Source organism: Echinococcus granulosus, assembly GCF_000524195.1.
Source record: "Echinococcus granulosus chromosome Unknown EG_S00003, whole genome shotgun sequence".
In the NCBI taxonomy this organism is placed as follows: domain Eukaryota; kingdom Metazoa; phylum Platyhelminthes; class Cestoda; order Cyclophyllidea; family Taeniidae; genus Echinococcus; species Echinococcus granulosus.
The window spans coordinates 1,665,758-1,693,582 of record NW_020170383.1 but is presented as its reverse complement, the minus strand read 5'-3'; the positions used below and the strand labels follow the sequence as shown (position 1 = coordinate 1,693,582).

The window sequence follows — 27,825 nt, the reverse complement described above, 5'->3', positions numbered from 1 at the left end:
ACGTTCCCAATTTATTCGTTGTCCTCCATAAGTATCTGTTACATCGTTTCAACATTGCGACGACTTGCTCCTTTGCCTGATATTTACTAAGATTTTCTTTTAATTTCGCCTGCCATAATTAATTGCATCTTTATCCGTTGAGAACTGATATCACAAAGCCTGCAACTTTCGGGATTTTCTGTGTCACAAGAGGAAATATATGACATACAAGATCCCCTTTTGGCTACTGATTTTACTCTTGAGGAAAATCACACTTTTTCCGGCAGTTTTTGTATTGCTACTAATGTGGTGAAATAGCCATATATTTGGAGGAAAATGAAATTATGAAATCACCTATACAGTATCATAGAACTGCGCAGATTTTGGGATATTCCTACTTAAAAATGAACTTTATTAATAATAGAAGGTGTTGGGTGGAAGAATTGAGGGAGGATTTAAACGTAATAAAACGTCTTTAATCCGTGTGTGCATAGGAAAAAGATGAAAATGTGAAGGAGTTCTTTGTGGCAATAAATACAAGTCTGACTTTCCAACTACAAAACTCAGATGAAGCGAAACCCAGTCAGCATACGTGATTGAAGACCAGCATTGAGATATCTTTGCATCGATTTTGGTTTTCGTTTCACCATGTGCGTATACCCGCGGGCGCTTCAGTTGCAGTGGATTGTCTCCCAACTCCGCGAACTCAATCCTAAAGTACAGTGTTGTCATTGTTAAGGCTGAATGCTATTGAAGCGCTTTAAGACTTCACTAAAGACAAAAGAGGGCACTCTGCTCGGTCGGAATGTGTATTTTAGACCTACAGAAGGGTTTGAGGCTACTGGCATGGCCCAAGGGCCAGCTCATCCGGCAAAGGTATAATGGCGGAGCTCCTAAGCGATTCCTTTACCAAAACTGAGGGTTAAACAGAAAACACATTAGGCCATGCTTTAACATGACAGTTAAGGTAAATTCATCTCTTTGCCGCGGCTGGATGAATATGTGAAGACTGCCGACAGATTAGTTCGAATGACTTTTACCATTGGTTATTACTTCAGTTTTGCGTTTTTCAAAATTATCATTAAGATTTGGGCGGCACTGGAATTGGAATATTGGTAGAAGTCCACAGCGACTGCAAGAAAATGGCAGCTACGCGTACAAACTACATTTCCCATCTCCATCCCCCCATCCACGTGTCTACCAGCCGAATGGAACCCTGATAGACGGGGAGCACCGGACAGAAAATGAGTGGGCAAGGGGGAATTAACGCGGCATATTAGGCTTCTGACGCCAATTTAAATATTGCCTTTTATTAAACAATGGAACCCATCTGCGATTGCTGCTGAATTGCTGAAGTGCCATTGATATTGAGATCAAATGCCTTCTTATATGCAGGAATCTGCAATAGCAGACGTTGGTGATTTATAGATGGTTTTAGGGGATTGATTACTTGCAGTGGTTAATGCGGTGGTTGCGAAGGCAAAGTGCTGAGGACGATGCTTAAAGGATGAGAGGAGCTGTGCAGTAATACAATACATTGTAAACTATGTGTTCATGAGCATTGACAAGTTGGGCTGTGCTGGTTATAATACTTTGGTTGTTTGGATCCCGGTTTTGGTAAAGGGACACTATGGCTTGGCCATTGTACCCTCGCCGAGTGGGCTGGCCTATAGGCCATGTCAGTAGCCCCAACCCCTGCTGTATATTAAAATTATACATTTGGCCAAAGTATTGTCTGCCTTAGTCTTCAGGGAAGTCTTAAGGCACCGCACTAGTAGGCTTTCATGATACATGGTTTTCTAAGAAACTTCACTGGGGGCTTGAGACGCTATGTGAAACCAGAGCCACTAAATCGACTTGTCGTGTTGGCCAATCTCCATTATAATTGTTAAGTATTTTAATGCGTCACTAAAAATTAGCTGCGTTATCAGATAAAATTAAGGGGTGTTGAGTAGATAGTGAGTCTGTTAAGGGACATGCGTTAAGGCGATCTGGGAAGTAAATGTTCGCCTGGAAAATTACAACGAAAATGTCCTTTTGAACATTGACAGGCACCCTTAAGAAGATTTATTATGCAAAAAAACAAATACTTTTTTGCCATTCGCTTGAATACATCAAATAGAACATCTGCTTCAGTGAAAAACTGGTAATAGGGTCAGCAAAAACACTTTTGTATATAGTAATAGGATGCTAAATCCTGTTGGTTTTACGATGCTGATTCAAAGTTTAGCAATAAAATATTGCAAACTGCATGGTATTTTAAATATTACCTAGTGTTAATTTGCACTACTCAGGCAATAAAATAGCCTTTAAAATAACCAAAAATATGTGCATTTGCAAACAATAAATTTAAAAAAATCGTTATTTTTTTTGCTAAAACAAAACACTTTATTTGTTTTTAGAGTATTTTTTGCAAAATTGCTCGCTTGTTTTAGTTAGTCCTATGGCAACTCCCATATTGCGTTTCGTGTTAGTACTTGTCATTTGTGCTTCGTGGGTCCTAGATCAGGGGTTTTGCGTTAGGTCATAACATAAGGCATGAGTGATAGTGCTGATTTCGAAGAGGGTGAGGTCGATGATTTAAGTGACTTCGAGGATGGGAATCCGGGCGACGCTGGCACTGTTTTTCCTTTGGGCGATGGTTCATGTGATGAATCGCCATCACATAGGAGCGCCTCACATGGTAGCTGGCGTGAGGCACATAGAAGTAAGGAAGTGACAGACATGGGCATGAGTCATAAGCATGGAGAACGAACTAGGGAGTCCTTATTGCGGTTTTTGTCTGACGATGAGCCCACTTCCCGGCGCAAGGTAATGTCTCCCCATTGAAAACGAATTGGCAGAATTCCGGCACGAAGCGGAAGAGGAAGAGGCGCGAATGGGTACCGTGTAGTGGTGAGCGAGCTGCAGGGACGAGACAGGACAGAGCGAAATGCCGATTCTATCTCGAGGGTCGCTGCAACAAGGTTGGAGGTTTTTTACTTGCTAATTTCTTAGGGATACGAGTGTCCATTTAGTCATGGTTTTACGCCTGCCAAAAAGCAGGAACTCTGCAAGTTTTATGCAACCAGTAGCTGCAGTAAGGGATCTAGTTGCCCTTTTCTGCATGGCGAGTTCCCATGCAAGTTTTTTCATCTATCGAAGAATTGCTATCATGGTAGCAGTTGCAAGTTTTCTCACAAGCCTCTCACCCCATCTACACGATCATTGTTGGATAAACTCGTAGATGACCAGGTAATGTGGTGGTTTAGTTAACTGGGTTCAGAATCGCAGTTCACGTTCCGGGGAGAACGCCAGTTTCAATCGAGAGGTTTCGTCCGTGTACGCGCCCTCCCTGACTCAATTTCCGCATGGTGCATTAACGGAGCCCTACGGTGATGTAGACTATCGGCAGATGGTTCATTCGGGGTGAGTTTGGTCGTTTCTTGCTACTTTACGGACTTTGATCGTCATGACTTACCTTTCTCTACTCCTTACAAACGCTTGAGGTGTTCATGTCATCGACATCGATCAAAGTGTTGACCATTTCCCTCAGTGGACATGTTCTTATATCTTGTTCGATAACCTTCCCTATGATTCCTTTTGTGGAAATTTAAGTTACCTTTTTACCCATTTTACACCTACTTAAAAAGCATCAAATCACCTACTTAAATGCATTACAGTAAAATAACTTGTTCAAACAAATCTTTATGCCACTAATTCTGTTGAGTTTATTACCCCCAATTTCATTGGGTTTAGTCCGAATATGCATATTTAAACTGTCACATATCGTTTGAGAGGTCAGTGTATGAGTGATTTTAGTATCAATGCTTCATGTGAATCACATGGTCCGCTTTCAGCTCACCCGGTATGGCGATACAGCCCGGTGTTCCATGTGGCCTCCAACCCTCCCCACAGGCAGCTGGTCGCAGACCGCCCCTAGAATCGCATCCACAGCATTTTCGACGCCCCATTGATGAAAGTCATCCGCGTCCACCACCAGGCTACGGTGGGCCCCCGCCCTTCCGCGGACCATTCCCACCACCCTACCGCTTTCATCCCGGAAAATCATACCCGCTTCCACATCGGCCTCCATTGGCGAGTGGCAATCGCGAACTCCCCATGCCTTATCCGCCACCAAGATTCCGACCCCCATATCATGACAATGGTGGAGATAACTTTTACAACAACCCTTCAACGAATCCTGATGATTATTCTCCCGAGCAGGTCACTAAGATTACGGTAGATCTTCGCTTTTTCGTCAATTTAGAAGCCATACCGACTTTTTTGTTCATTGAGGGCCCCACATTGCTTTCATTTTTATTTATCCTGGTGGATTTTCCTATCAATTCCAAACGCCTGCTGTGCGTATCTAACCCGAGCTTTGATTTTTCCATAGTTGTACCACTTCACGGATTAGCTGGACCTCCGTTAAGCTGAATTTATCGATTATTCTCCAACTTTATAGGATTTGAAAAAACAGGAAACTAAACCCTCCAGCCCATCTCCCCAGAGATCTCCGATAAATGACCAATGCGAGATTCCTCCGAAAATGACGGTTAGTAAGGACATCGTTGTATACTTGAACGAGAAAACTAGCACAGGTACTCCTTCTGTGACTTTCAAATGGCATGTCATACCCCTTGAGCTCGATAAAAACCCTCGTCAGCTGCCTCCTTCGGCTGCCAACGCCAACCCTGCCGATCCTCGGCTGAAGGCCCGACCTCAATTGCCAGTTTTGTTGAATATCCCTTCCGCTTCTGCTGAGGAAAAACAATCGGAAGTGAAGAGTCTTCCCCAGTCGGAGCGCAGAAAACGTCCGAAACTTACATTGAACGAAATGGCAAATACGTTCGCCAGAACAGGTCATCGAGTTCAGTCGAAAACGCCGGTCCTTTATTCAAATATACTGGACCCAAGATTATTGAAGCGGCAAAAAATTGGAAGCGAGGCGGCATCGCCTGGGGCTGTCCCCGAAGAAGAGCAGTCCCTAACACCCAAAGCGTTGCGAGTCGTTTTCTCGCCGTGATGATGAGCGAACTACCTTTTCTAAAGATTTTTATATTAAAATCAGTACCTCAGCAGTTGCATGTACGCGGAGTGGCTGTTTACACAGGTACCCGCGTGCATGCCGAAACCGCGTGTATACATTTTAGTGACGTACTGTATTTTTAAGTGTCACCAATTATGATCATCATGATTCCCAAGATGACAACAAGTATTTGTACTTATAGGGTATATTTGAGGCAGGAAATTTGAAGGGTAGACACGATCCGAGGTGAGGATTCACACCTGGAAACTGCCGTACTGTTGGTTCCACGATAGGTAGTGTTGTAGATCGCTTGGAGAGACGCTCGCCTTCACGTGTTTAAAAGCCATCAGGAAATCGCTCATTTGAACCGGCGGGACCTGAACGCAAAAAAGAGGCATCCCCTATCATTGCCGAGCAGAAAAAAAGGTAAAGTTTCTCCTTTAATAAGGCACTCGGATTCTGCTTCGTACGTTTGGATGGCGGTGATCTCGTCAAAGGCTGGATGTGGTGTACGTTTTCATAACTTAAATGCTGGTTTACGCCGTTTGTCAGGTTTAGCCATCACTCAGAGCCAGATTTAAATTTGACAGGAAATGGAGGTCAACTTACGTCTTGGCAGGAGATCGATTGAATGACCTCTAGTGGCAATCCCCGGATAGGACCCATAGCGGCCTCCCGACAAAGATTAGCGACGTCCGCGCCAGAAAAACCTAGCAAAAAACTTGATTATGACGAAGTAGCCATGTAAAACTAAATGTATTCAAGCATTCAATTCGGCATTGAAATGTAACCACGAAGGGAAAGCACCTTCGGATTTCACGGCAATTGTGTCGAGGTCGTCCAGCGTCAGGTTATTTTTTTGTTGTTGGATGAGTCGATCCACGATCTCCCTCCTAGCCTCCTGGCACGGGAGGGGAATGTAAAGTCGTTTGACGAAACGCCTTCTTGCTGCTTCGTCCAGCTCTTGAGGTCTACAATAGTTTGATTTGAACGACCAGATGGAATGTTGCAAACTCGAAGAGGGCATTTCTTACCGGTTGGTTGCACCGATGAGAAGGAGCCGGTCCTCGGATCCAGTGGCTACACCGTCCTAATAAGGTCAACAAGCAAGTACACTTGAAGGTAGGAGTATGGAGCCACTTGTATCACCATTGCCTTGCGGGCAAGTACGCGGGCTTAGGCTTTGATGAACTCACCAGCTGAATCAAAAACTCGGTCTTTATGCGTCGGCTTGACTCGTGTTCCGTTTCGCTACGTTGCGAAAGGAGCGAGTCGATCTCGTCGATAAAGATGACCGATGGCTGATGAATGCGAGCAACCGTAAAAAGTGCTCGAACCATTTTCTCCCCATCGCCGACCTTTAAAATTAAATGCCTGAGTTTCAATAAATCTCCTTGAAGAGGCAAAATTGACTTAGGGTAACTCAAACATGAAACCCTTAAATTGGGATGTTCAAAAGTGGTGGCAGTACCTGTCTGTCACTGGTTTAACTCTTAAACAAGAGCAATTAAAAGTTGTAAAAGGTGAAAATTGATTCATATCAGCTCTCTAAATAAAATCACAAAAAAGCGGAGGTTGAAGTACTCCAATTTCATCCAAAAAGGATGAACTAGGAGGTACGGCAAATCCTAAACTAGGTAAGCGCCAATACCTCGGTACCAGCTTACAAGGTAATGCGATTCTTGCTTTTAGCAATGTTTAAATGCCGAGAAAGAGAAGACATCTCAAGTAATTTTAAATACCCATTTTGAAGTGAGGGAGGATGCGCTGATGCTGAAGAAAGTCGATTGGCTTGTCGAGGCAATGCATTTCCCTAAATAAAAGACTTCAACTTGAAAGGAGGAGAAACACTATCGTCAGCAGCATTAGGCTTGCCCGGATTAACATAATTCAAGTACGTGGGAGGTTTTGCACCCTAGAAATGTTTCAAAATAATGCTTAAGCGGGGACTTTTCTGTAGAAAAATCTAGGAGTTGCGCACCGATCAGAGTTTTGCCTGTTCCCGGCGGACCAAAGAGCAGTAGGCCTCTCGGTGGACCCCGGAGACCGGTGAAGATATCTCTGAAATGAGACGGTAATTGTAATTGCAGAGTAGAAGGTTGGTATGACGGCCTTAGGATTGTGGGTTCGTCATTTCACACTCACGGACGAAGCATAGGGAAGATAACGACTTCCTTCAATGTCGATTTTACGCTGTGTAATCCGGCTATGTCTTCCCACGTGATTCTCGTTTTGGAATCCATAATCTAACAATCAAAAAACAACGCGTATAGTGTTTTGGGTTACAGAGCAATGTAGGGGGCTGTAGAAACCGGTGTCACACCGAAAAAAAGTACAAGTACATAGACGAGCAAAGTTGTTGCCCCAGCCTATGTGCCCATTGATCCGAAGCCTCCACTTTCTTGTGTTAAACGTTGGATAACATTCCTCGGTGCTTCAGAATCATTGGGAGCTCACGGGTTTGCACATTATCAGTAGGACCTATTCTGAATAAACAATCGGAAACCCGATGAGATATTGCTCACTGCTAAGTTATAAAGGATGTCCGATGCACCATTAAGGATGAGAAGTGGACAGGGAATGCACCACGAAGACCCGTCTTACCTCGCTCATGATGAGATCAATGATCTTCTGGTCAAACTGCTTAAGGCGCTCATCCACGAGAGCACTATCTCCATTCTCAGGGGTCGTTGTCGGTCGCGGAGCCAAGGTGTCCTGACGGTTGAAACCAGAGTCTGGTGCCGCCGATTGTTGCGCTTCGTTTGATCTTGCAAATGGTGGCACAAATGCTGTGCGGGAACAACGACTAAAGCGACGATACAAAGACAGATAATGCTGGAAGAGCTGATGATAAATGTGATAAATTTCCTAAATCCCTCTGAATTTAATAGCAACAACCAAGATGTCGGTTTTACAAACACCAGAAGCACCGTTGCAAAGTAATAAACCAAAAAGAATTCACGAGATTAATTTATTTTGATGGTAAAAATTACAAGATGCCATGTTTTCACATGCGTGTGGTGCAGCGGCAAGTACTGAGGCTGGATGCATTGGGGCACGTGAACTTCATCCTTTTCAAAACTAAATGGGTAATGTGTGTCATTTAGCCCTAAACTACAATTCCGTCTCTGATACCGTTTCTGCGGTTTGAAGGATTCTGCTGATAAAGCAGTCTTGGGAAGTTTTTGTCTGACCTTTTGCTTGTTAACAAGTGTAAAATCAAAGGTGACTAAACCGTCTGGGTGGGCTAAGATACCGTATTAAATCACAAATTGATGAAAAGTGGGTTAGAGCCCGAACTTGATTATGAAGGGCAACACCACCCAAACTTGAAAAGGCTGCTGCAGACCAGTGGCTCACCTGCCCAATGTCTTTTTGAGTTCCGGTCTTGACACCGCGGAACCTGGTTGTCCGGATTGTTGCACCTGGGTATTTACTAAAAGCTGAAGTGTAAAAGCGTTTTCAGTGCGCTTAATGATGCTTTCATGACCTTACTCCGCCTTGATAAAGCGTGATCTACTCGTTATCAGGTCACTTTAAAAAGCTTTAAGCTGCTACCGCAGTAACATTTAAAAGTCTGAAACCACTCAAAGCTGACATGTTCAAAAAATTATATCGCATTTCCTTACCATGACAAATCATGAATCAGCTTTACATCTCTATGTCACAGCTGTACAACAAAAAAATAATTATCAAGACATAAATTTAAAAACCTAGAGAAAATTGGATTTTTTCCCCCAGTGAATGCCTATCTGCGATAAGACTATGCCCCCACAGTGGGAAGGGAAAGCGAACCCACAAATACCAAGGAGGGCTAGGCATGGTAAGAATAGGGGAAAAAAATTGTTCGTGTAAGAGACGTACTTGCTGTCTTGCGCTGATGAAAGTTGGTCTGCATTCTTTGAAATTCCCACAATTTGGTGATGGCTTTGGGATGTTAAAAAATATTTAATACCACATATTGATAATTGCTAGGTCAAAAGTGGGATTGACAGTCCATCCTAATTTACAGTAGGATATATAGGCAATCATGCATATAATATCATTAATTAGCGCGTAAAAGCAATTAACTTTAAACTTAATTGCTATGCATGGAATTAAAGCCTTTGTTTGGAGAAAAACAACAAAGTACAAAGGTGCCAGCCATTCTCAAGTGAAAAGGGGTGTGATCGGTTAGTGGAAAAAAGTATAAACCAAGATAAGTTTTCACTCTTTTAAATCGCACACTTGCAATCAGGTGCGAAGTTTTGGAAAACCACGATGTAACAGGAGAGCGTGTTTTGCAAAGATCGGATAATTAAAGAATAAGGGCTTTATATGAACATGACGCGCATTATAGTCAATCGATACGCGTTGGGCGAGGCAGTTTGACGAGACCTGACACTCAAGCTGCAAAAGGTCATGGAAAAGCTAAAAAAAAGATATTTAAACAATATTTCACTTAGAAACAATCGCAAAGCGATCCATAAATGCGATGAGAGCCTAGGCTGATTGATAAAAGAATACTAAGCATTATAAATGGATAAGTCGATAATTTAAGCAACGGATGCAAAGCCAATGATACACCTCAAGGTGCGAAAATGGTGCATACTTAAAAAGTACGCTTGTTTTTAAGTGTTAAAATTAGGTTTTGGAGCACACTTACACGTTAAAAATTAATGCAATCAAAGGCGTTTTAACTTATTGCGAGAAAGTGGAATTACATCAATGACATGCTTCACCGGTCTACCGATGTATGTTCTTCCGCTAAAGTTGCTTACCGTTACCTAAAAAGCAAATGGGGACTTCGGAATCAAAAGATTATAAGCAGTAGATCATATATAAGAGAGTAGAAGGCGAAATTTTCGAAACATTTTCCAGGACTCGGTGGAGCTTTGGTTCACCGGTTGATTAGAGAAGCAACAGTAACAACACAGTTGTTCTCCCAACAACCAATACAGATCAAAATGGTATACTGGTAGACTAAAATACCATAACACAAATAACGAACCAAAATCGGTCTGTCACATAGCCTACAATCATAGAAATATCAATGCTTGGCTCAGTGATCTTCAAGTATTAGATACTTGACAACCTGTAGAGCAGCAAACAGGTTCGATGTGGCTATACATGTGAAGCCCTACAAGCAAAAGAGGGGTATAAAACCGAGGAAAAGAGAACCAAACTTGGAAGGAAATTTAGAAAGAACCATTCAACACTAACAGTCTACCTCACGTCAATTTTTTGACTTACTTTGGGGGGTGGAAGAGCGTTCACACTGAGGAGGCTAGTATTTTCTTTCACGATGGGCTCACGCGAGATTTTGGCGAATTGAGCTCTGCGATTTAGCAAATTGCCACCTCGAACAGGTGCTCTCACTACCATTTCCTGCAAGATTGGCATTCCATTATTTCATACGTTATCCGTCGTGCAGTGAACTCGATTTGCCGTACAGTAGGCAAAAATCAATGCCACCTTGATCAATATGAAACTCACCAAATCCGATGCTTTCTTGAATACTTTGTTGATGACATCGCTAACTATATAGTGGGCATGTTAAACTGGGCAAAACACTTACGCCGCTGAGCTGAAGAGCTGGTAATGTTGCGAATGCCGGCCAGAGGGGATCCGTAGTCTAGCAAGGGTTCCTAAAATGATAGGTGATTTATATCAAAATCACACCTCTTTAATCCGACCAGTTATCAAGTTCACATCGAAAGTGCTTCTCCACTCAGGCGTCCCTATCGACCATAGCGATTAAAGTTAGATGCCTTACCACCACCTTCATCCTTACCATTTTCCAGCACTTCTTCAGCAAAATTATTTGCTCCTGAGCGTAATTACAAAAAATTGGAAAATAAATGGCAAACGCAAAAGAGCAGTATATTTCTTGTAGCAAGAAGAGGGAATGATTGGATACTTCACATATCAGTACAAAAATAGGGAATAAACAACGCAATTTTTGATTGCAAAGGACCACGTGATTAATGAAATCTGTTGTCTTAACAAATGCACACGTTTTTAGAGTAACTGAAAAAGATAGCACCCTAAATTAACGCAGTACTAACGTTTAATCATCACGCACTCATACAGTGAATGAAAGCAGAACTATAACAGGGCTTTCATATAGGCCACTAACTGAAGACTTATACTGAAGTGATTACGCTAAACTAGGAACTGTACAATAAAAGTAGCTGCATTTAGACGTGTGAAAAAAGACGTCTAAACATTAATGAAAGCATGTGACATAAATAAACACCCGAGATTTAACAAGATAAAGGCGGTGATTTTAGAAAAGAACACATACGTGATGGACAGCGTACAAACCACTGTTTCTCTGGTATTTTTTACTACTACACCCACGCTAATAAATACGCATTACGCCAAGATACCAGCACATTCAGAAAACAAAACATAAAGTCTGTAAAACCTGAGGTCTACAGATGCATAGGCCACAGTGCCGAATGAAGTCATGAATATGGGGACAACTCCAAATAAAACCCGCAGACTTAACCGTATCTACTCATTATTAAGAAGATGTTAACAAAGGGGTTACCAATTATGTATGTAGGGTCACAATAATACGTAGTCACAATACCGCATGGTATTTCTACCTTCTTGGATGTTGTCCACATAATATTGATAATGGCGTTGAATTTCAGAAAATGACGAAGAACTAATGAGTAACAGAATAATTCATAAATCCCACCTTGGAGGTACGTGCTGTAGAGCTTGACGAAGTAATTCCACTCGCGAGTTCTTGGATGAAAATAGTCTTCGCCAATCCTCGAGAACATACGAGGTATCCATAGCCTTAAAGTGCCCGGAATACAAATACTTTGCTGTCATCTACACATTCAAAAAGATGTCCAAAAGTTAAATGATTTCCGTTATGTCTAGCGTTGTCTTAAAAATGCCTATTTTAATATTTTTACCGTAGCTTTTGATAGGGTCAATGCGTTTAACTTAGAGCCTATGATTTTGATGCACTTTGCTCAAATGTTGATGGCATGTCTACCACTATACCTTATTGACTATTAGGTCGTGTAAGCGTCACGCTTTTGTAGTGGTGTATGCTAACATTAATATAAAGGCTATGAGTTCATGGAATTTTTGTAGCACTATTTCCTACATTGTACAACACATGTTAAAAACGTGTGCTAAAAATCACTATTGACATCTAGACCCAAAAAAGGCATAAATCTTATGCTGAATCGAATGGACAATGGGAACAACCGCAACACTTTCCTGTGGTAGAAGTTATAGTTTGATTCACTTTGCCCAAAACATATATGGCCCCAACTCAGCCTGCCAATTTCAATGGGTTTTGGCCTCAGTGCGCATCGCCGCCGTTGAGGTTGTTTTAGCATTTGTAATTTAAGTCCTGGTCGTCACACATTGCTTGTAATGATTCCTGTTTAAAATAAATTTTTTGGTTCTGTTTCTACATTCACCCTTGTAGAAATTCCCATGTAATTCTTCCCTAGCCCATAACTTTACTCAGCAATCCACGACATTAAACGTCCTTCCTGAAGAAATTTGTTGTTTCTATGTCTCTTTAAAATATTTGCATTTTTCAGTAAGTCGTGTTTTGTGCAGCAAATTTTGCATCTTACACCCGCTCCCAACCAAGTATACTACTTTGTCGCTGATTCATAATTTCCCGTTCGCAGAATCGTGATCTTAGTACTACCGCACATTTCCGGTAATTGATTTCATAGAGCATGAAACGTTACTCGCGATTCCTTCCGTGAATCCTAGTAACTGGCACATTAAGTTTACTCATTTTCTGACAATCAAACCTTAATATAATCCATCTAATTATTGCACTAAACGGGTTTGTCCTAAGCCACAAATTTTGTTGACCATTACATTTTGAATCAATTACTATCATATACCGAGTATCTTGTCTTGTCTTGCCTTTGATGGGGAAATCCTTCAATATCGCATGATGTAGTCAGTTGGACACCCTACACCCCTTGGTGAATCAGTGTTTTAGTTTCAATAATTTATCTGACATAGATCTCTCAGCTCCACTTTTGAACACATAATTGTGTTTGCCTGTTATTTATCGTTTGGGAACGCTGTAGTTCCACCTATTTGGACGTGGGAGGGCCACTTCCAGGGCTCATTTGTTTCCGTCAAGTGGCTTTTTACCAACTGGTGGTATGCGGCGGAGACGGGACGATCGGGTGAATGCTTTCTCGCTTGGACAGTGTGGGTCAGGATGCGGCGTGCCACTCGCCACCCATCGCCCTCCTACCCCTGGGCACTGGCAACGGTCTCATCCGCGTTCTCAACTGGGGTGTCGGCTGTACTTCCGCCGAGGCGCCCCTTTTCAACCTCAAAAACATCGCTGCCGCCTGAGGGTCCGTCTCGACTGGTGCGTCTTTCCCCTCTCCCGCCGATCCCCTTCTTTTACCGTTTATAACCGCCCGAAGTGCGTTGTATGAATTATCCTATGCTCTCCCCTTCCATGCCTCCAATTCCATAAAAAAGCCAGATTCACTTTTTGTGACTGTTTTTAACTGCAAAATCTTTTTTGAGCCTCGATTTTCCTTTTCGAGGTTCAGGTAGCTAAATTTTAATGCAGTGGTTTTAACTTAACTTTTATACTTTTTCCTCGCTTATCGTGCCATCAAATAAAGTTTAGAGGAACACTTGCCCCAAAGCCAGCGTGTTTCCACTTTCTTCCAAACTGGAAGTAATTTACAACGTCTCAACTCTTTAGGGAGTTAATCACAAATATCATAGTCTGAAATGTGAGTCGTTAATCATTCACTAGTGTTTTTGTTACTGGCCACCAACTCAGCTGTAAGGCATCTTCCCCGTTGCAGGTGGACGCTGGCGGGTCGATCAGATGAGCAGATGGAAGACGAGGTGAAAGCAGCTCTGCATACTTAGACGAACTCGTTGAATACCACGGGGGACAATTCCTTCATGGTTATCATGAACAATTGCTTCGGCATTGGAGTCGATGCCGCCCCCACCCTCAACTTCAACAATGCGGGCTCCAAGAACCCCTCCAAGTTTAACAGCCGGTATGTTTAGGACTCACTGTGTGTCCATTTCAAGTGACGCTTATTTTGATTGATTTGTCTTGTAGTTTGTTAAGTATTAAAGTTATGCTGTTCTAATGAAGCGGTTTCGATAATAACCTTGGCTTATAGAGTTGGATTGGTGATTCACCACCTTGCAATATCCTATTCGCTTTGCTATGCCTATTTCTGTTACTTCTTGAATTACCATAATGGCAGAAAAATTTTGAATTTAAATGAAAGCTGATAAAAAGCAATAGAATATTTGAAGTGCCATCTCAAGCGTGACATTGAAAAAAAAAACTATTTTATTTCGAGAATTGAGCGCCTCCATTAGGGGTAGGCCTGCAATGTTTACGTCACCCCTGAGGACGTCATAAAAGTGAGTGACTATAGAAGTAATATAAGCAGAGCTCCATGCCACCAGCGTGGCGATTCAAAAGGCTCGTGTATTTGTACATACAGCTACAAAAGAGACTGAACGGTAAAATCAGAGACGGTAAGGGAGCCGTAACATTGTATAATTAACCTACCCTTCAGATACTGGGTGAATGGCTCACTACGGAGACGGCTAGTTCTTTTTTTCTACTTTTTATGAGGTTATCGGGTTATATCACCTTATTTTTCTCGAAACCGTCGGTAGGACCATGATAACAACAAAGACGTGAGGTGGCCACATCGATAAACTAATGATCAGCACACTACCGAGATAGCGATTTTTTAGTATTCACTACTCAGATATTTAGTTAAAAGATCGCAGGTTTTGCCCTTTTTTGATAAAAGTTGTCGCGTCGATAAATGGGTGCGTGAATTTGGGATTTATTGATAGGCTGTACAACTAGTCGGTGTACTTCAAACTATGCCTGCGCAAGATGGTGGAGAGAACCGTGGTGCTGAATATTCTCTCTTGGGGTGGGAGTGCCAACCCCTGGGGCCTGGACAGGGACAAGAGCTTCGCTCGACCCACGCACTACGGTGGCCTCCTAGAGGTGATAGGCATCTGCACCGTCCTTCATATGGGCTAAATTTACTCCGGCTTCTGCTCAGGCATTCGACTTACTCAGGCGGCTCACGTAAGACCTTTTGCTATTCTCTATATACTCCCAAAAGGAATTAATCCATCGTGACGAGCGCTCACTAACACAAAGCTCTTTAAGGGTACTCTCGCCTGAGGCTATTATTATCAGTTTGCTGATTAGTCACGAAAATAGTAACTGGATGTCACATCAATGAACCATAAACTGACAATGCATTTATGGAAGGAGAGATATTTTCCAGGGAGCAGTACCACCAAAAAGTTGGTTCCAAGGTGGTACGACATGCACAATCACATTGCCAACTCAGTCCGGAGTAGTTAGTAAAATGGACCAGTCGGGGAGGTGTTCCTTATTTATGAAGCAGATTATCATGTTCCCTCAAAGATCCCCCAACAAGCTGTCTTTAGACGGAGAAGTCCAAAATGTTCTCCTGTGCTAGACGACTTCCGAAGTACAATTCTGTGTTCAAATGTGTTTTTGCTAGATAATCATATCGTTTTAAGTTAAACACATTAAGGCGCGCATAGAATTCGCCTTTGTATTTATCTCATGATAAATGAGAGAGGTTCACCCCACCACCACCCTGTAACGATTTGGTTAACTATCTTTTGTTTGTGGAATTTGTTTAATTAATCAACAGCTAAGATGTAGAGCTTTAAAACAAAAAAGATGGTTTCCACCCTGTTTGGTGTGCTACTAAGGTAATTCAGTGAGAATGCGAGGCTCTTGCACCACGTTCAGCACTAATATGTTCGGCCAAGGAATGGATGAAAAAACACGAAGGATAAGTGTGCAATAAATATCGTGAATGTATAAGCACTATTCGCTTTTGAGGAGCAAATTGCTTACTCTGTAGGCCCAATTTCATCTGTCTCTTTTTTATCTATGCATATTTATTTGCCCGGACTCACATGCCTTGCACGTTTTTGCTGACCGTGTTTCAACGCCTCGCGTTTCTCACGCGTCGTTCAAGCTCTCCTTCGTTACTCATAGTCTCTTGATTTCAAATGCGCCTCCCTTAACCACCTAGTATAATACAATGATCTTGATTTACCAGCCTATACGAGTGTCCATTGCTTAGGACCTTTCATCTGCTTAAGTTGGCTTATGATTTTCGACATTTACTTCCGTAACTATTCTCTTCATTGGACAAAATTCACTCAACACTGTTAGCTCCTTAAACACTATATTGAGTGTCCTAACACAGAACATTCCCTTTGAATAATTTAATCAAACCTGTAGTGGTTGTATCAGCTACATCATTGTGGTATTTCATGTTTACCGCTTGTTTACTTGTAAACACTTTCATCTAATTTTTCGTCTATTTAGCTGAAGACTACATTAAAATCTAAACTACCAATTAAAGTAGGTGGAGAACCTTTTGTTCAACCACCTGGGCAATTGGCAATTCTACGCTAAGCTTTGAAGGCCATTCCTGATCTTTTTTTTTCAATTTTGCTACATTAACGGTTTACATACGCGTATGCTAAATTGTGAATTGCATGATCCTCTTTTGTATGAACATGTTCATTCACTGATATTTTTGAATTCAGTACGGTTTTATCTTGCCGATTAAACCATTGGTGCATTTGATAATAATGCCTGCTAAAATGTGGTAAATTTACATCCGCGTTAACACCAAAAAATGTTCGAATAGGTGGTAAAAGTGTGGAAGGAACAAAACTACATTCCCACTTCGTGCCCAAAAATAAACTTTTAAGCTAAAGTGATCCTGAGGTAAAGTGAGAAAGCGCTACCTTCTATGGAAACCAGAGCAGAAGGAGTTGCAAAAATAAATCCTACGTAGATAGTGTGTAAGGCGGGTCAATTTTGAATTCTTGGAAATTCTAAACGAAGAACAGTAAATGTCTTACAATGGTGCCTGGATGATGTCCTGACCACTAAGCATATTCGACGGATTTTTAAACAATTACTCTCAGCAGACTTTGAGATGAGGCTTGATCGTGCTACATCCTAAACAGCCAATGAGTTAAGCAGTATCAGGACCTTAGTTGAAGCTAGAGTTGGGTTGGTGTGATGAGAGTCTTTACGATTTGTTAAGAAACGGTACCACCTGTGTTGCTACCGAAAACGATACGAGTCGCGTGAGTCCAGACGTATGCTTGTTGTTAAGCCGCAAAAGGGATGGAAGGCTGACAGTACTGATGGCATAAGTAGAGCTTTACTTCACCGATATCGAAGCTGATTTGAAAAAAAAAGGGTCAAAAGATTTGCCTTAGTAATAGTTGCAGTTCAAGTGAGTGTCAATCTGCTACATAGTTGAGTGTTTTGTAGCACATCGTACTTAGCCTTCCCTTCGATTACCCTTCCACTTCAGAATTTAATGCTCAATCATCATTTTTCATGGATATCGTAAACGGTTCTTTTCCTGGACGCAGATTTATTCAAATCTAGTCTCTATTGCCAATTATGCTGCATAACTGTATTTCGGCGGATTCTGAAAACCTCAATGCTCTATAACAGATACTGTTTTTTTTGTAACATTATTTGTATAGCACCTGGCTGGTACATTTAATTGCACACCTTTGAACTATCAGCAAAAGCTGCCACATTATAATCAAGGAGTAAATCGTGTCGCGTACACCACACCATCGCCACTAATGTAACATCATGCTCGTCTGCCACGCCTCCTCAATTCCAAAGAAACTGTAGTGTATGACGCAGACTTCAATGGAAACTGCAGCTAATGGACAGGGTGAGTAGCAATGGCATAGCTCAAAGCACGAGATCGCTATTTCAATCCTTAAATTCTACAAAATATAGTAAATTAAAGGCGTTAGTTTTTATCCTCCATGTGTGAGAGATGTTTTATTTAGATTCTGATCCTTTTGAGAACGTTTATATCAGCAATGCGAAGCTTAGAGCCACCATTTCTCCACTTTATTGAAATAAATCCACCCATTTCTTTTATCAACCTATTTATTAATCTATGCACGCATTTGTCACATTTTCCTCTGGGTGTTCAATTCTATGCATTCAATCAACTCTCGAATAGGGTATCGAACTAGATACTTCTAAACCTTTCAAATTACTCACATTTGCGCACAAATTAAAAATTGCACCCAGGTTTATCTTGTTCTAACGTTATCCACCCAATTTTTTTCGGTTGAACGAATATAAAATAATCGAACTAAGAATGAGTCTTCTGCATCACTAGCCGTTTCACATCAACGGAGAGCAAAATAGAATCACAGTACTCTCATCTCTATCTCGGCAACTGAGCTAAAACGTATGAGCAGGGTCGACTCGAGTGAAAAAAAAACGTGGCTCGAAGACCGGCAAAAGTCTCCGCTGGTTCCCACATCTGCAATGCCTGCGATAGTAGGAACAACAGCGTCAGCAGGGGCGAGTACACGACCAGCTGACCCCATGTTTGCCTTCAGCAAGGAAAAACGAGGCCAGGGAGATGATAGTGAGGAGGAGGAGGAGGAGGAAGGGTGGGGGAGGACGAGGAAATGCAGGAGGCAAGGAAGTTTGGTACTCCCCTCCTGTGTGCTTGTAGAGGGCAACAGTCTAGGGACTGCTGCACTCCTTAACATCCCGGGCAAACCACGAAACATTCCTGTATCTTGACTTCTCTCTCCCCCTGTTTCTCGCGTCTCGCTATATTCTAGCTCCATTTGCACCCCTACCTGGTTTTGTGTATTCTCCCCAATGTGTGTAAAACACTTGTTTTCTGCATCGACTTAGCTGCTTGCATTTACCTTTATACGTGTTGGCCCTATGCGAAATTTGTCTAAAGCATCAAGAATAATCTGCTCCCTCACATGGGGCAGTAATCTGTGTGATTCTTTGTAGTCTTATTTGTTGCTGGTGTATTTACGCACGCCGAGTACCTGCTTGCAGGTACGTCTGCGCACAAATACATGCGTCTCGAATTGTATCGAGACGCTTTTGTTGAGGCACAATTCAAAACCAACAGCAAACAAATGGTTTGCATTTCTAAGGGTGTAAGACTGGTTCGTTTAGTCTGTGTGTGAGTTGAGATAACGGGGAATCGGTGAAATGCGATCTTTTCTCTAAACCGATTTCTGTTACTTAGTGGCATTATTACAAGTAGTGGGAAAGAAATTAATGTAATACGATAGTAGTTTATCCCTCGGCGTTGGTGAGGCGCCACCTTTGTACTTTGAATTAACCCCCCTGTACCTCGCTGGATGGACTGGCCTTTTGGGCCAAGCCATTAGCCCAGACACTTTCTCTGCGCTGAATATATATTCTGCCCGAGTATTTTGTCTTCTTTAGTCTTCAGGGAGTCCCGGGACGCTACATGAGAGTCAAGATCGCAACACACTGGTCATAAAAGAAGCGGCTAAAAATTGGGGACGGACCGAGTTGAATGAAACTGATGGTGAAGCAAAGATAAGATATAATTTTCAGAACGGGGTCCAATGGTGCCTGCATTAAACTCACCATAGGGTGATCGTGAATTTATGTACGGGACATTTCAGTCTTCAGGGGTTGAAGCTTTCCTCTGCAGCAGGAAATTTGGATCTTGTGAATAGTGCGCTTTTTTTCTGTACGATTTTGGTAACGAGCCACTTAGGGGCTCTACCTTTGTACCTATACCGGGCAGCCCGGCATCTGGGCCATGCCAGTAGCCTTAGATTGTACCGTAGGTCATCATTACATGTTCTGTCTGAGTTCAATGCCTTATTTTGTATTTAGGGGCGACTTGGGGGCTATACCTACTTTTAATTCTCCAGTCAATGGTAGGTCTCCAATTATTCATAGACGTTGCTGTAAAATAGCTGAAGCAAAAACCTGCGAATCCTGCAGTATAAAAAGTTTGAAGCACAAATCAATGTTATTAGTAGGTAAAGAGCAAGGATTTGCAATGCACAATAGATTGTTCAACATTTGTTTTAACACACAGGATGGGGCGGCCTTTCCGATTCAACTGAGTCTGTTTGCTGATTGTCGGAATGAGTCGCCCAGAACGGCCTGGCAAACGATTGAAATGTTTTGCGTCAGTAGACATGTTTGATATGAGCGAAATCCTTCAAAAGATTTTGCTCAGATATGCGGCGAATGACGAGCGTAAGTCGGTTGTTTGTGGCGAAAGGTTGTCAATGATCGACAAAAGGGCTCTTTTCGATCTCAAAGTGAGTTGGTGGCTCCTCTCGAATGTCTTTAGGTATTCGTTAAAAAGTATTTGAAAACAAATAGGAAGATGGTGGAGGTTAATGAAGAGCTTTCTAAGGACCTCTACGATGGAGTCGACTTCAACACTTTGAGGTCATCTCTGAAAGCCAGCCAGTTTTACGAAACAAAACTGTTAAGATCCCAAGATTTTATGGAAAAACACATTTCTGCAGTTTGTGGAGCATGTGTAAAGAAAATAGTGCTCAACCGTTCCGACGACGACGTTGTGAACAAAGTCACGAGTCTTTCCTTGGCAGCGTTAGTAGATGCACTGCTTATTATTTAAATTGTTTCCGTGAATTTTTTGTTGCTAACTCTTCTCATTGGACTATTTCAATTTTAGCGGGAATCACGAGGTGGTTTTGCCTAAGCAGGAACCAGTTTGTAAGTTCTTTGATGTCACCTTTTCTATGCACTCAGCCTATCTGTTAAACTTCTTGCTCTTGGCTTTTCAGATAATGAGCCCTGCTGCCGATATTGCGGGTCCACCTTTATTGGTGGAGGTCCAGTCTGCGGGGATTGCAGGCAGTTCTTAGATGAAACATGTTCGAGTCTGGACCGTCTTGAGAACGCTCTTTGCATTAGGGTCCCGACCTGTCGTGTTTCCAATCCTTTGCCGTCCAGTTCCACCAACCCTCAACCGATTCCCTCTACTTGGTGCACAGCTTGCAAGATTTTCCACTACGTTTCTTTAGGGTTTCGGCCGAAAATGTAAGTGGTCAGGAATATTTTTGTAATGTTTCCAATTATCTTAACTGAAATGGTCCATCTACTGATTCATGGTACTAGAAGCCACAAACGCAAACCATCTAACGCCGTTATTCTGCAATATCTCACGAGCGCTCGCCTCAGTCAACCCAGTCTCACGTGTTGGGCTCACTGTAGAAGATGTGTTGAATATTTTGCCTATAAATTAAGTTCGCCGTCTGCCATTCAAGGTTGCAGTCAAGATGATGCTGGGGAGTTAGCAAGTTTTCTCGATCGGCTCTGGTGTCGTGCTTCTCTCGTGAATAAATCACCGAATTTGATTAAGGTCACATCTGCACCCAAAGTGGCCAATAGAGAAAATGGAGTGGGTCCAGATGGTATGTGATAAATTTACTACATTTGCCACTTAATAAAACATTGAAATTTCGGTTACCCTCAATTTAGGTAGCCAATGGGATGCGACTTTATTCATCCTAACTACCTAGCTAACATCTTGGTTTTGGTAACGAGTAGTAGTTGCGTATTTGCAATTTTTACCGTGCTGTTATTGTTACCGGTCGTGTTCACTTTGTAATCGTGCTTTATCTTTCGTAGGTGAATAATATATTTTCATCCTTTTAGCTACCTACTCTGGTTGTGGTCTACACCTTGCAGTGTCACCATACACGCTTCCACTCAAGACTGATTATTTGACTTTTCCTGCGAATTGAAAAATCACGTCATGCCCTATTGGCTCAGTAAAAGAATGAAAATATTGTTTAAGTCATAAATTGAAATGAAATGGCGTCAACTTCAGTAATCACATATTTTTAGTGAAGCATTTCAAAGTTTGAAGTTTGAAAATACTGCGCTTTTGCTACGTTTTATCAAATCATTGATCAACCCATTGTAGATTCACTACGAAGTTTTGGAACACCAATGCTTCATGAGGGCGAAAATTCTGAAGAGCAGCCCTGTAGCCTTTGCTTCAAGGCTTATTCTGGTGTGTATGTAATCACACTGGGTCCAGGCAGCACCATTAAGAAGCCGGAGGTCAGAGCCTGTGGTGCTTGTGTTCTAAGGTGTCGTGCCTCGGCAATTCGGGTGGCCGAGACGTTCTCTGACATAAGGAGCGACGCATTGTGCAAGTGGTATAGCATCTTCACTGGAGCCTATTCTACTTGCCCGCCTCCTTTATGCGAGTGCTCCACTGTTAATGCTAAATGCGATTTTTGCTACCTGGCGGAGTGCATAATGTTATTTTACATCCAATTGAAATCAGAGGCGAGTGTGAAAAACAATACAAATGAGGGGCGAATGGGAGGTAAATTGCTAGCCCTTGGTTCGCCTCTCTTTTTCGCCTGCTGCCGATCACTTCCCGAGCGTATATCAAAAGATGTGGAACTTTACTCTAGGTAAATTGTCACTTGTCTCACTCGCCCTTCAAAAGAGGCTTCTAAAATGATCTACTTCTGTATAGAATCGTTAAGGAAAGTCCGGAGGAGACTGAACGACCCTTTTGCGTTCTATGCCGTGCAACATCACCTGCCCTCTTTCGGTTGGTAAACAACACAGTCATTTGCCAGGACTGTGTTCTTGGTTACAAGGCATTGCTTGCTTTGCTACCGAAAGGACGAAAGGAAGCATCATCTGACTTGGCTCTGTTCGCGAGGCTTATGGCTCTCCCCTGTCACCCTGACACCGATCACGAAGCCGGACAAGTTCCTCTGTGGGCGGTTTGTCTACCCTGCCACGCACGCAGGTGCCTACGCCTACTGCATCCTCTTGAACCCTGCCTTGATCTGCCCCAGTGGCTCAAACGTCGTGCTCGTCTTGTATTTTACCATTCCTCCGCTCCAAATAAGGACGTCAGTCTCTGTGATCTTGATCCAACAGTTTCGGTTTCTAAGGTATATTTTTTGCAGGGTTCTGATCTAATTTTTAGTGGGTAACGTGTGTTCTTGACTAGTTTCTGCAATTTTAAGAAAAAGCACAAAGGATCGAAGTTCTATTACGTCATAAAGACCTCTTTGGAACGAGTAAAGTTGTCAAAATGGGTGGAAACGGTTCCGGTCCCGGATGCACTGGTCTTTCCAGAGCCTAGCGGTGACCAGAGTTCCCTTGTCAATGATAGCACCTCTTCTTGCGCCTCATCCTCCCTCCGTGTTTCGTCCGAGTCGGATTCTGACGAGGAGCGGATTCAAAAGGTTGGTCTGTCGTTTTCTCATTATTAAACCCCACTCTCCATTGCTGTTTAATATTCATCTCACTTCTTTTTAGTCATCAAAAGCGTTAACAACAGAAAAGATGTCAGAGGTTGAACCAGTGTCCAGCTCATCACAGACCACTCTTCGAGATCGTCGAAGTCGCCGGCTTACAGCAAAGTACGCGGCGGCACTGGAGGAGCAGACACGACGTCGTCGGCAGAGGGATAACGATAGCGGAACTCTGGGTTCTCCGACTGTGACTCTCTCCATGGAGGAAGATGATGAGGAAAATCAGAATCGTCTGTGTGCGAAACTATCTGGAATGGACAGAGACTCACAAACTGTCAAGTCGCTCAAGAGGTCGAGACCGGGCAGTTCACCAGAGAACATTATCAAAGGAAAACGGAAGCCAAAAGCCAACGTAAGCATGAAAAGTATGCCAGCAGCGACAAATTCTGTTTCACCGCTCTAGTCAACTTTTTTCTTTTTGACATATTCGTCTAGTTGAGGCTGCAGGGCGACTATGCAACGCTAGGTCCGCAGGGCAAATGGGAGAGTGGGGGTAGGGTTTATTCAGAGTTTGACGATACTCGAAGCGATATTTCCTCTTCTACAATCTCCGTAAGTGGATCCAATCGTCGGCAACGACGACGTTCTCAGTCGACTGCACAGCAGAATCGAGGGGGTCCACGAGTTAAAGTGGTTGATCGAAAAACTGGTGAGTTTATTTCAAGCCCAATTCCGGTTTTTTAGTCACTTTCAGCTCTTCATTTATAACTATATGGTTGGGGTTTGGCGTGACGAAAGGGTGACAAATAGTTTGCTTTATTTAGACGAAGAGTTGACTAGGGATAAGTTTAATTTAAAGCTAGGAAAAGGTTCGCATGTATGGTAATGTGGTAGAAAGCAACAGATTTGAAGTAAAAATTTGCCCTTGTTAGTAATGGAAAGCCTTTAGATGCGCTCGTATTCTTTCTGCACAGCGCACTTGCCTGGTACTACTTGTTTTTCTATGTGTACATAAGTGAAATTGACGCCACAGTTCTGCTATTCATATTCAAAAAAAAAGATTTTCTGGCTGAGGAAACTCAATCGTTTGCGATAGGAATGAGGCATGGTGACTTTGGTGGATTAATTTCTTCAATATTAGAATCGTATTATCTGTTCTCCCTTGCGCTTAAAATCGACTACCTACGAACTCAATTAATTATGGTTCTCTAGGATTTCAATTATTCGTTCAATACTAATAAGTGATGGAAGTCATAGCTTACTATTGCCATGTTTTTTTTGCAACCTAGCTTTGGGCACTCAGTACAGTAATCCAATGTTGGTCATGAAGCACGCAGCCAAACTGGCGGCGGTTGGAGCCCAAACCCAGGATGGCACCAGCCCTCTGATGGCGGCTTCTGCGGCCACTGCCGAGGCCTACTTCTCCGATGGCAGCTCTGCAGATGGCAGCAATCGTTTGAGACCTGATTGTGGAAATTGCGCTGCCTGTAGGGGCATGGTTGCACCTTGTGGACGATGCCACAATTGCAGGTAATGCTCATTTTATTTTGTCATTATTCCCTTTTACTCTAGTTGCTTGAATGTTCTTTGTGTTTGCTTTGATTTTAGGCAACAGGCTCATTACGGGAGTGGGGATTCTGGAGTTAGGCGTCTTCCGTGCATGTACAGTGCCGAGTTTAGTTTATTTTTTAGAAATTTCCTTTCAGCTAAATTAGCTTGTTGTTTACTGTCTTCCAGTGAGACAATATGCCATAGAAGAAGACACTTGGTAACTGCAAGAGGTGAAGGACCACGAGTAAGTCTTAACATTTATGGGAGGCAGCAGCGTGCTGTGATACGTACTATCCCAACCGTATTATGATAATTGGAAACCATGATGAATATTTTGCTAGAATTCACGGAGTGACCGATTTATTGAAATAAAGCAGATTCGACTGATATTAAACCTCGTTTTCCTACTTTATTGATGGCTTATTCTATTTGAAGTATTTTCGAAACAAAGTTTTAACCCCCACTCATGGTTAAGCGAAATTCATGCTTGTGGACTAATCTTGTTTCATGAAATGTCTAATCGTTGTACAAATATTTTCCTGCTTGCCCAAATCGGCTTATCTCGATTTGCTTACCTGGTGGTTCATGAACTCAATGCGACGCATTGAATTGGCCGTATGCTAGAAAGTTCCTCCACGAACTTGTGCGCGCAATCTAAATAGTAATTTGTTTTCACCCACATGAAACGAATGCTGACTCAAAATAACTATGGCTTTACGTAGCACAGCATATTTAATGAACGGACGTGTATTTTGGCTAACATGTCTGACATTCATGTTTTCGTCTAATTCGAAGTCACGGTAATATTCCCTTGGATCTGAATCGTCACTGAAGGGATGTTTGCTAAATCCTTTAGTGAACTCCCTATTATACTGGTTAAATTTTGATCATTTATTGACGTCCACTATTATTTATCTGTTTGCAAAGGTAAAAATACCAGTGAATTTCTCGGCGCGCTCTTATCAGCGGGCCCAGAGGGCCATGAAACACGCACCCCCACCACCCGGACCAGCACCACAGCCCTCGCTCCTCGAGACTGTTCCTGGCCTGCAGGAACAGCTCATGAGTGGCTCCTCATCAAGAAGCAGCGCAGGGCTGACCCAACCCTCTAACGGCCCAGTACCGGTAGACTCCACGTCTTCGGCGATCCTGCGAGTTGAGCTCGCCGCCTCAGCATCCACCAGCAACCTCGAGGTTTTTGCTGACGCTCCCGTCCGCTCGCTTCGCGGTGGCGACCTCGGCATGCATTTTGCTCCTCACGACTCCCACAATGAAGAGGCCTTAAGTCACACAATAGCGCCTGTTGAAGGCGAGGTCATCGATGGAGACATCGCTTATCGTGGTGGCTTCCCTGTTGTCACGTCTTCGATGTCGGCTCCACCGAAAGCGATTTGCTACTTGTGTGGTTCTGCTGGTGTGGATGTGAGCTTATCGCTTTTTATGTGCTTATGAGTTCAAATTGATTTACCTCATTCGACGTCTCGCACTTCATTCTTTGCTTTTCAGCTGCGTACTTGTGTGTCCTGTGCGGAGCCTTTTCACCCTTTCTGCGATAGGCATCAGTCTCTTCCGAAGGACAAGAATTCATTTCTTTGCTGCAACTGTATTAATTGTGATGTGTGCGGCCAAACTGCTGTGGAACTCCGCTGTTCTGAATGTCTCTCTGGCTTCCATCCAGGCTGCCTACCAGATTATGCGCCCGCTGAGGTCAAAGAGAGGGGAAAGTGGGTACGTACTTATTGGCCAAGGATAGGAGAGGGGGCTAACAGGCAGTGATGTTAGTGATAACTGATGATACCTCCGCCTTCGGCAGGTGTGTCCAAACTGCACAAAGTGCGTGCACTGTCTGGTTAGCCCGCGGGACCGAGAGATAGCCGTATGCCGTATGGGCAACGAGGACGCAGACATGGTGCCGTGGTCGCGTGATCCAGCCAAGTGCGCGGCCTGTGCGATTGCCGAGGCGAGGGGTCACATCTGTCCGCAGTGCAACCGAACTTACCTCGATGAGACCGTTGAAATGATTGAGTGCGACTCTTGCCATCGCTGGTTACATAGGGCCTGTGCAAAGCTCAGTTGTGAGTGGCAGCGAAGTCGTGTGCTACACTCATGCTTCAATCACGCGCTTATAATAGTTTAATTCAAGTTAAACATCTTGCTTCTTTTCTGTATCTTATGTTGTTTGTCGAATACCAACTAACTACTAACCATGGGGTACATAGGTACACAGGGTGCTTAAGGATAATGGTGATCGACGCATGATGTAGCCGAGCAATGAAAAGGGGCAATTTCCTTACAATTATTTGTTGTGCCTCGAGAAGTATGTAAAGACCTCTCAGTGTATTCATTAAATGTTGAAGAACCACTTCCCTCTTGGATCTGGACTTATCCTGCATATTGCTTTATGGTAGTTCTAGTTTCGTTAGGCATATTTTTGCTTATTTTCGACATTTGGGAGCCTAGTTATCATGCCGAACCAGCGTTAGGCGCCGTTGTGTTTAAGATCCATCTGCTTAATGTACTGCTTGGCATAACAACGCTTAAACTTCACAGTATGAAGTGCAAAAGCTGTGCTCGATGGGGCAGATCGGAAATTTTTTTACTTGCTGGTGTTGAGTTTACTATTACATAACATGTTTACAAAGTCGATTACGTTTGACAACTGTCGGGGAATAGGGCTGACGTGTAGTTTTAGATTGGGTTTTCCCCCATCTGCTCATTAACTTCAAGTGCTCGATAATTATTTGTTTTCGGAACATAGCGCTTTTCTGGGCCGATTTAGTCGGTTCACGGTATATCATTGGCGGTCTATTTTTCTTAAAGATGACCAGTATGAATTAATTGCGAGGGCCCCTCCAAATCAGCTACGTTCCTTCACTATCTACTGTTCTCCTTGCAAACAAAGTATCGCCACGCATTCTGCTAAGGCCCACCAAGTCGATGACGATGAGAAGCTTCGTCGTATTACCAGAGAATCCCTCACAGAGCGCATGAATACTCTCATTGAGGGTTGCAAGGCCTTCCCTCATGAGCCAATCGCAGGTCCATCCACACACCTTTCTTTTGCATCACCTCAACCAACTGACCACAAAGGTGTTGATCACAGCGGCGCAGCCGTAACCTCGTTGCGTGAGTATATCGACGATGATCACCTTCCTCAAGTA

At 42.9% G+C, this 27,825-nt stretch overlaps 4 protein-coding genes across 4 annotated transcripts in view; 3 read left to right on the top strand and 1 right to left on the bottom strand. All coding sequences in view use genetic code 11, as the record gives it.

Moving 5' to 3' along the window:
• Window positions 1-2,517: 2,517 nt before the first annotated feature.
• EGR_00865 (hypothetical protein) lies at window positions 2,518-4,987 on the top strand (the record flags this gene model as incomplete). The annotated part of the gene is made up of 5 exons (XM_024490114.1): window positions 2,518-2,790; window positions 2,823-2,945; window positions 3,245-3,387; window positions 3,819-4,200; window positions 4,427-4,987. 5 exons carry the CDS (start codon window positions 2,518-2,520, stop codon window positions 4,985-4,987), a joined length of 1,482 nt encoding a protein of 493 aa, XP_024355517.1.
• Window positions 4,988-5,244: 257 nt separating this feature from the next.
• EGR_00864 (Fidgetin-like protein) lies at window positions 5,245-11,779 on the bottom strand (the record flags this gene model as incomplete). The annotated part of the gene is made up of 20 exons (XM_024490113.1): window positions 5,245-5,367; window positions 5,600-5,700; window positions 5,798-5,961; window positions 6,025-6,080; window positions 6,187-6,383; window positions 6,972-7,051; window positions 7,136-7,236; window positions 7,595-7,796; window positions 8,351-8,433; window positions 8,855-8,917; window positions 9,694-9,756; window positions 10,007-10,039; window positions 10,065-10,109; window positions 10,223-10,357; window positions 10,466-10,509; window positions 10,548-10,617; window positions 10,652-10,710; window positions 10,746-10,799; window positions 11,584-11,645; window positions 11,679-11,779. 20 exons carry the CDS (start codon window positions 11,777-11,779, stop codon window positions 5,245-5,247), a joined length of 1,836 nt encoding a protein of 611 aa, XP_024355516.1.
• A 415-nt stretch (window positions 11,780-12,194) lies between these two features.
• On the top strand, window positions 12,195-16,463 carry EGR_00863 (Diacylglycerol kinase theta; the record flags this gene model as incomplete). The annotated part of the gene is made up of 7 exons (XM_024490112.1): window positions 12,195-12,326; window positions 13,060-13,352; window positions 13,807-13,849; window positions 13,874-14,010; window positions 14,607-14,646; window positions 14,850-14,996; window positions 16,374-16,463. The coding sequence occupies 7 exons, from the start codon at window positions 12,195-12,197 to the stop codon at window positions 16,461-16,463; spliced, it is 882 nt and encodes a 293-aa protein (XP_024355515.1).
• A 3,527-nt stretch (window positions 16,464-19,990) lies between these two features.
• The window catches only part of EGR_00862 (Histone-lysine N-methyltransferase MLL4), a gene marked incomplete at both ends in the record, with an annotated part of 18,315 nt that continues 10,480 nt past the window's right edge, over window positions 19,991-27,825 (top strand). The window contains 10 exons of the mRNA XM_024490111.1: window positions 19,991-20,170; window positions 22,484-22,807; window positions 22,883-23,104; window positions 23,178-23,525; window positions 23,609-23,822; window positions 24,403-24,643; window positions 24,851-24,908; window positions 25,631-26,086; window positions 26,478-26,739; window positions 27,485-27,822. Of these exons, the coding sequence (XP_024355514.1) occupies window positions 19,991-20,170; window positions 22,484-22,807; window positions 22,883-23,104; window positions 23,178-23,525; window positions 23,609-23,822; window positions 24,403-24,643; window positions 24,851-24,908; window positions 25,631-26,086; window positions 26,478-26,739; window positions 27,485-27,822 (2,643 nt within the window). The remainder of the gene's footprint in view (window positions 20,171-22,483; window positions 22,808-22,882; window positions 23,105-23,177; window positions 23,526-23,608; window positions 23,823-24,402; window positions 24,644-24,850; window positions 24,909-25,630; window positions 26,087-26,477; window positions 26,740-27,484; window positions 27,823-27,825) is intronic.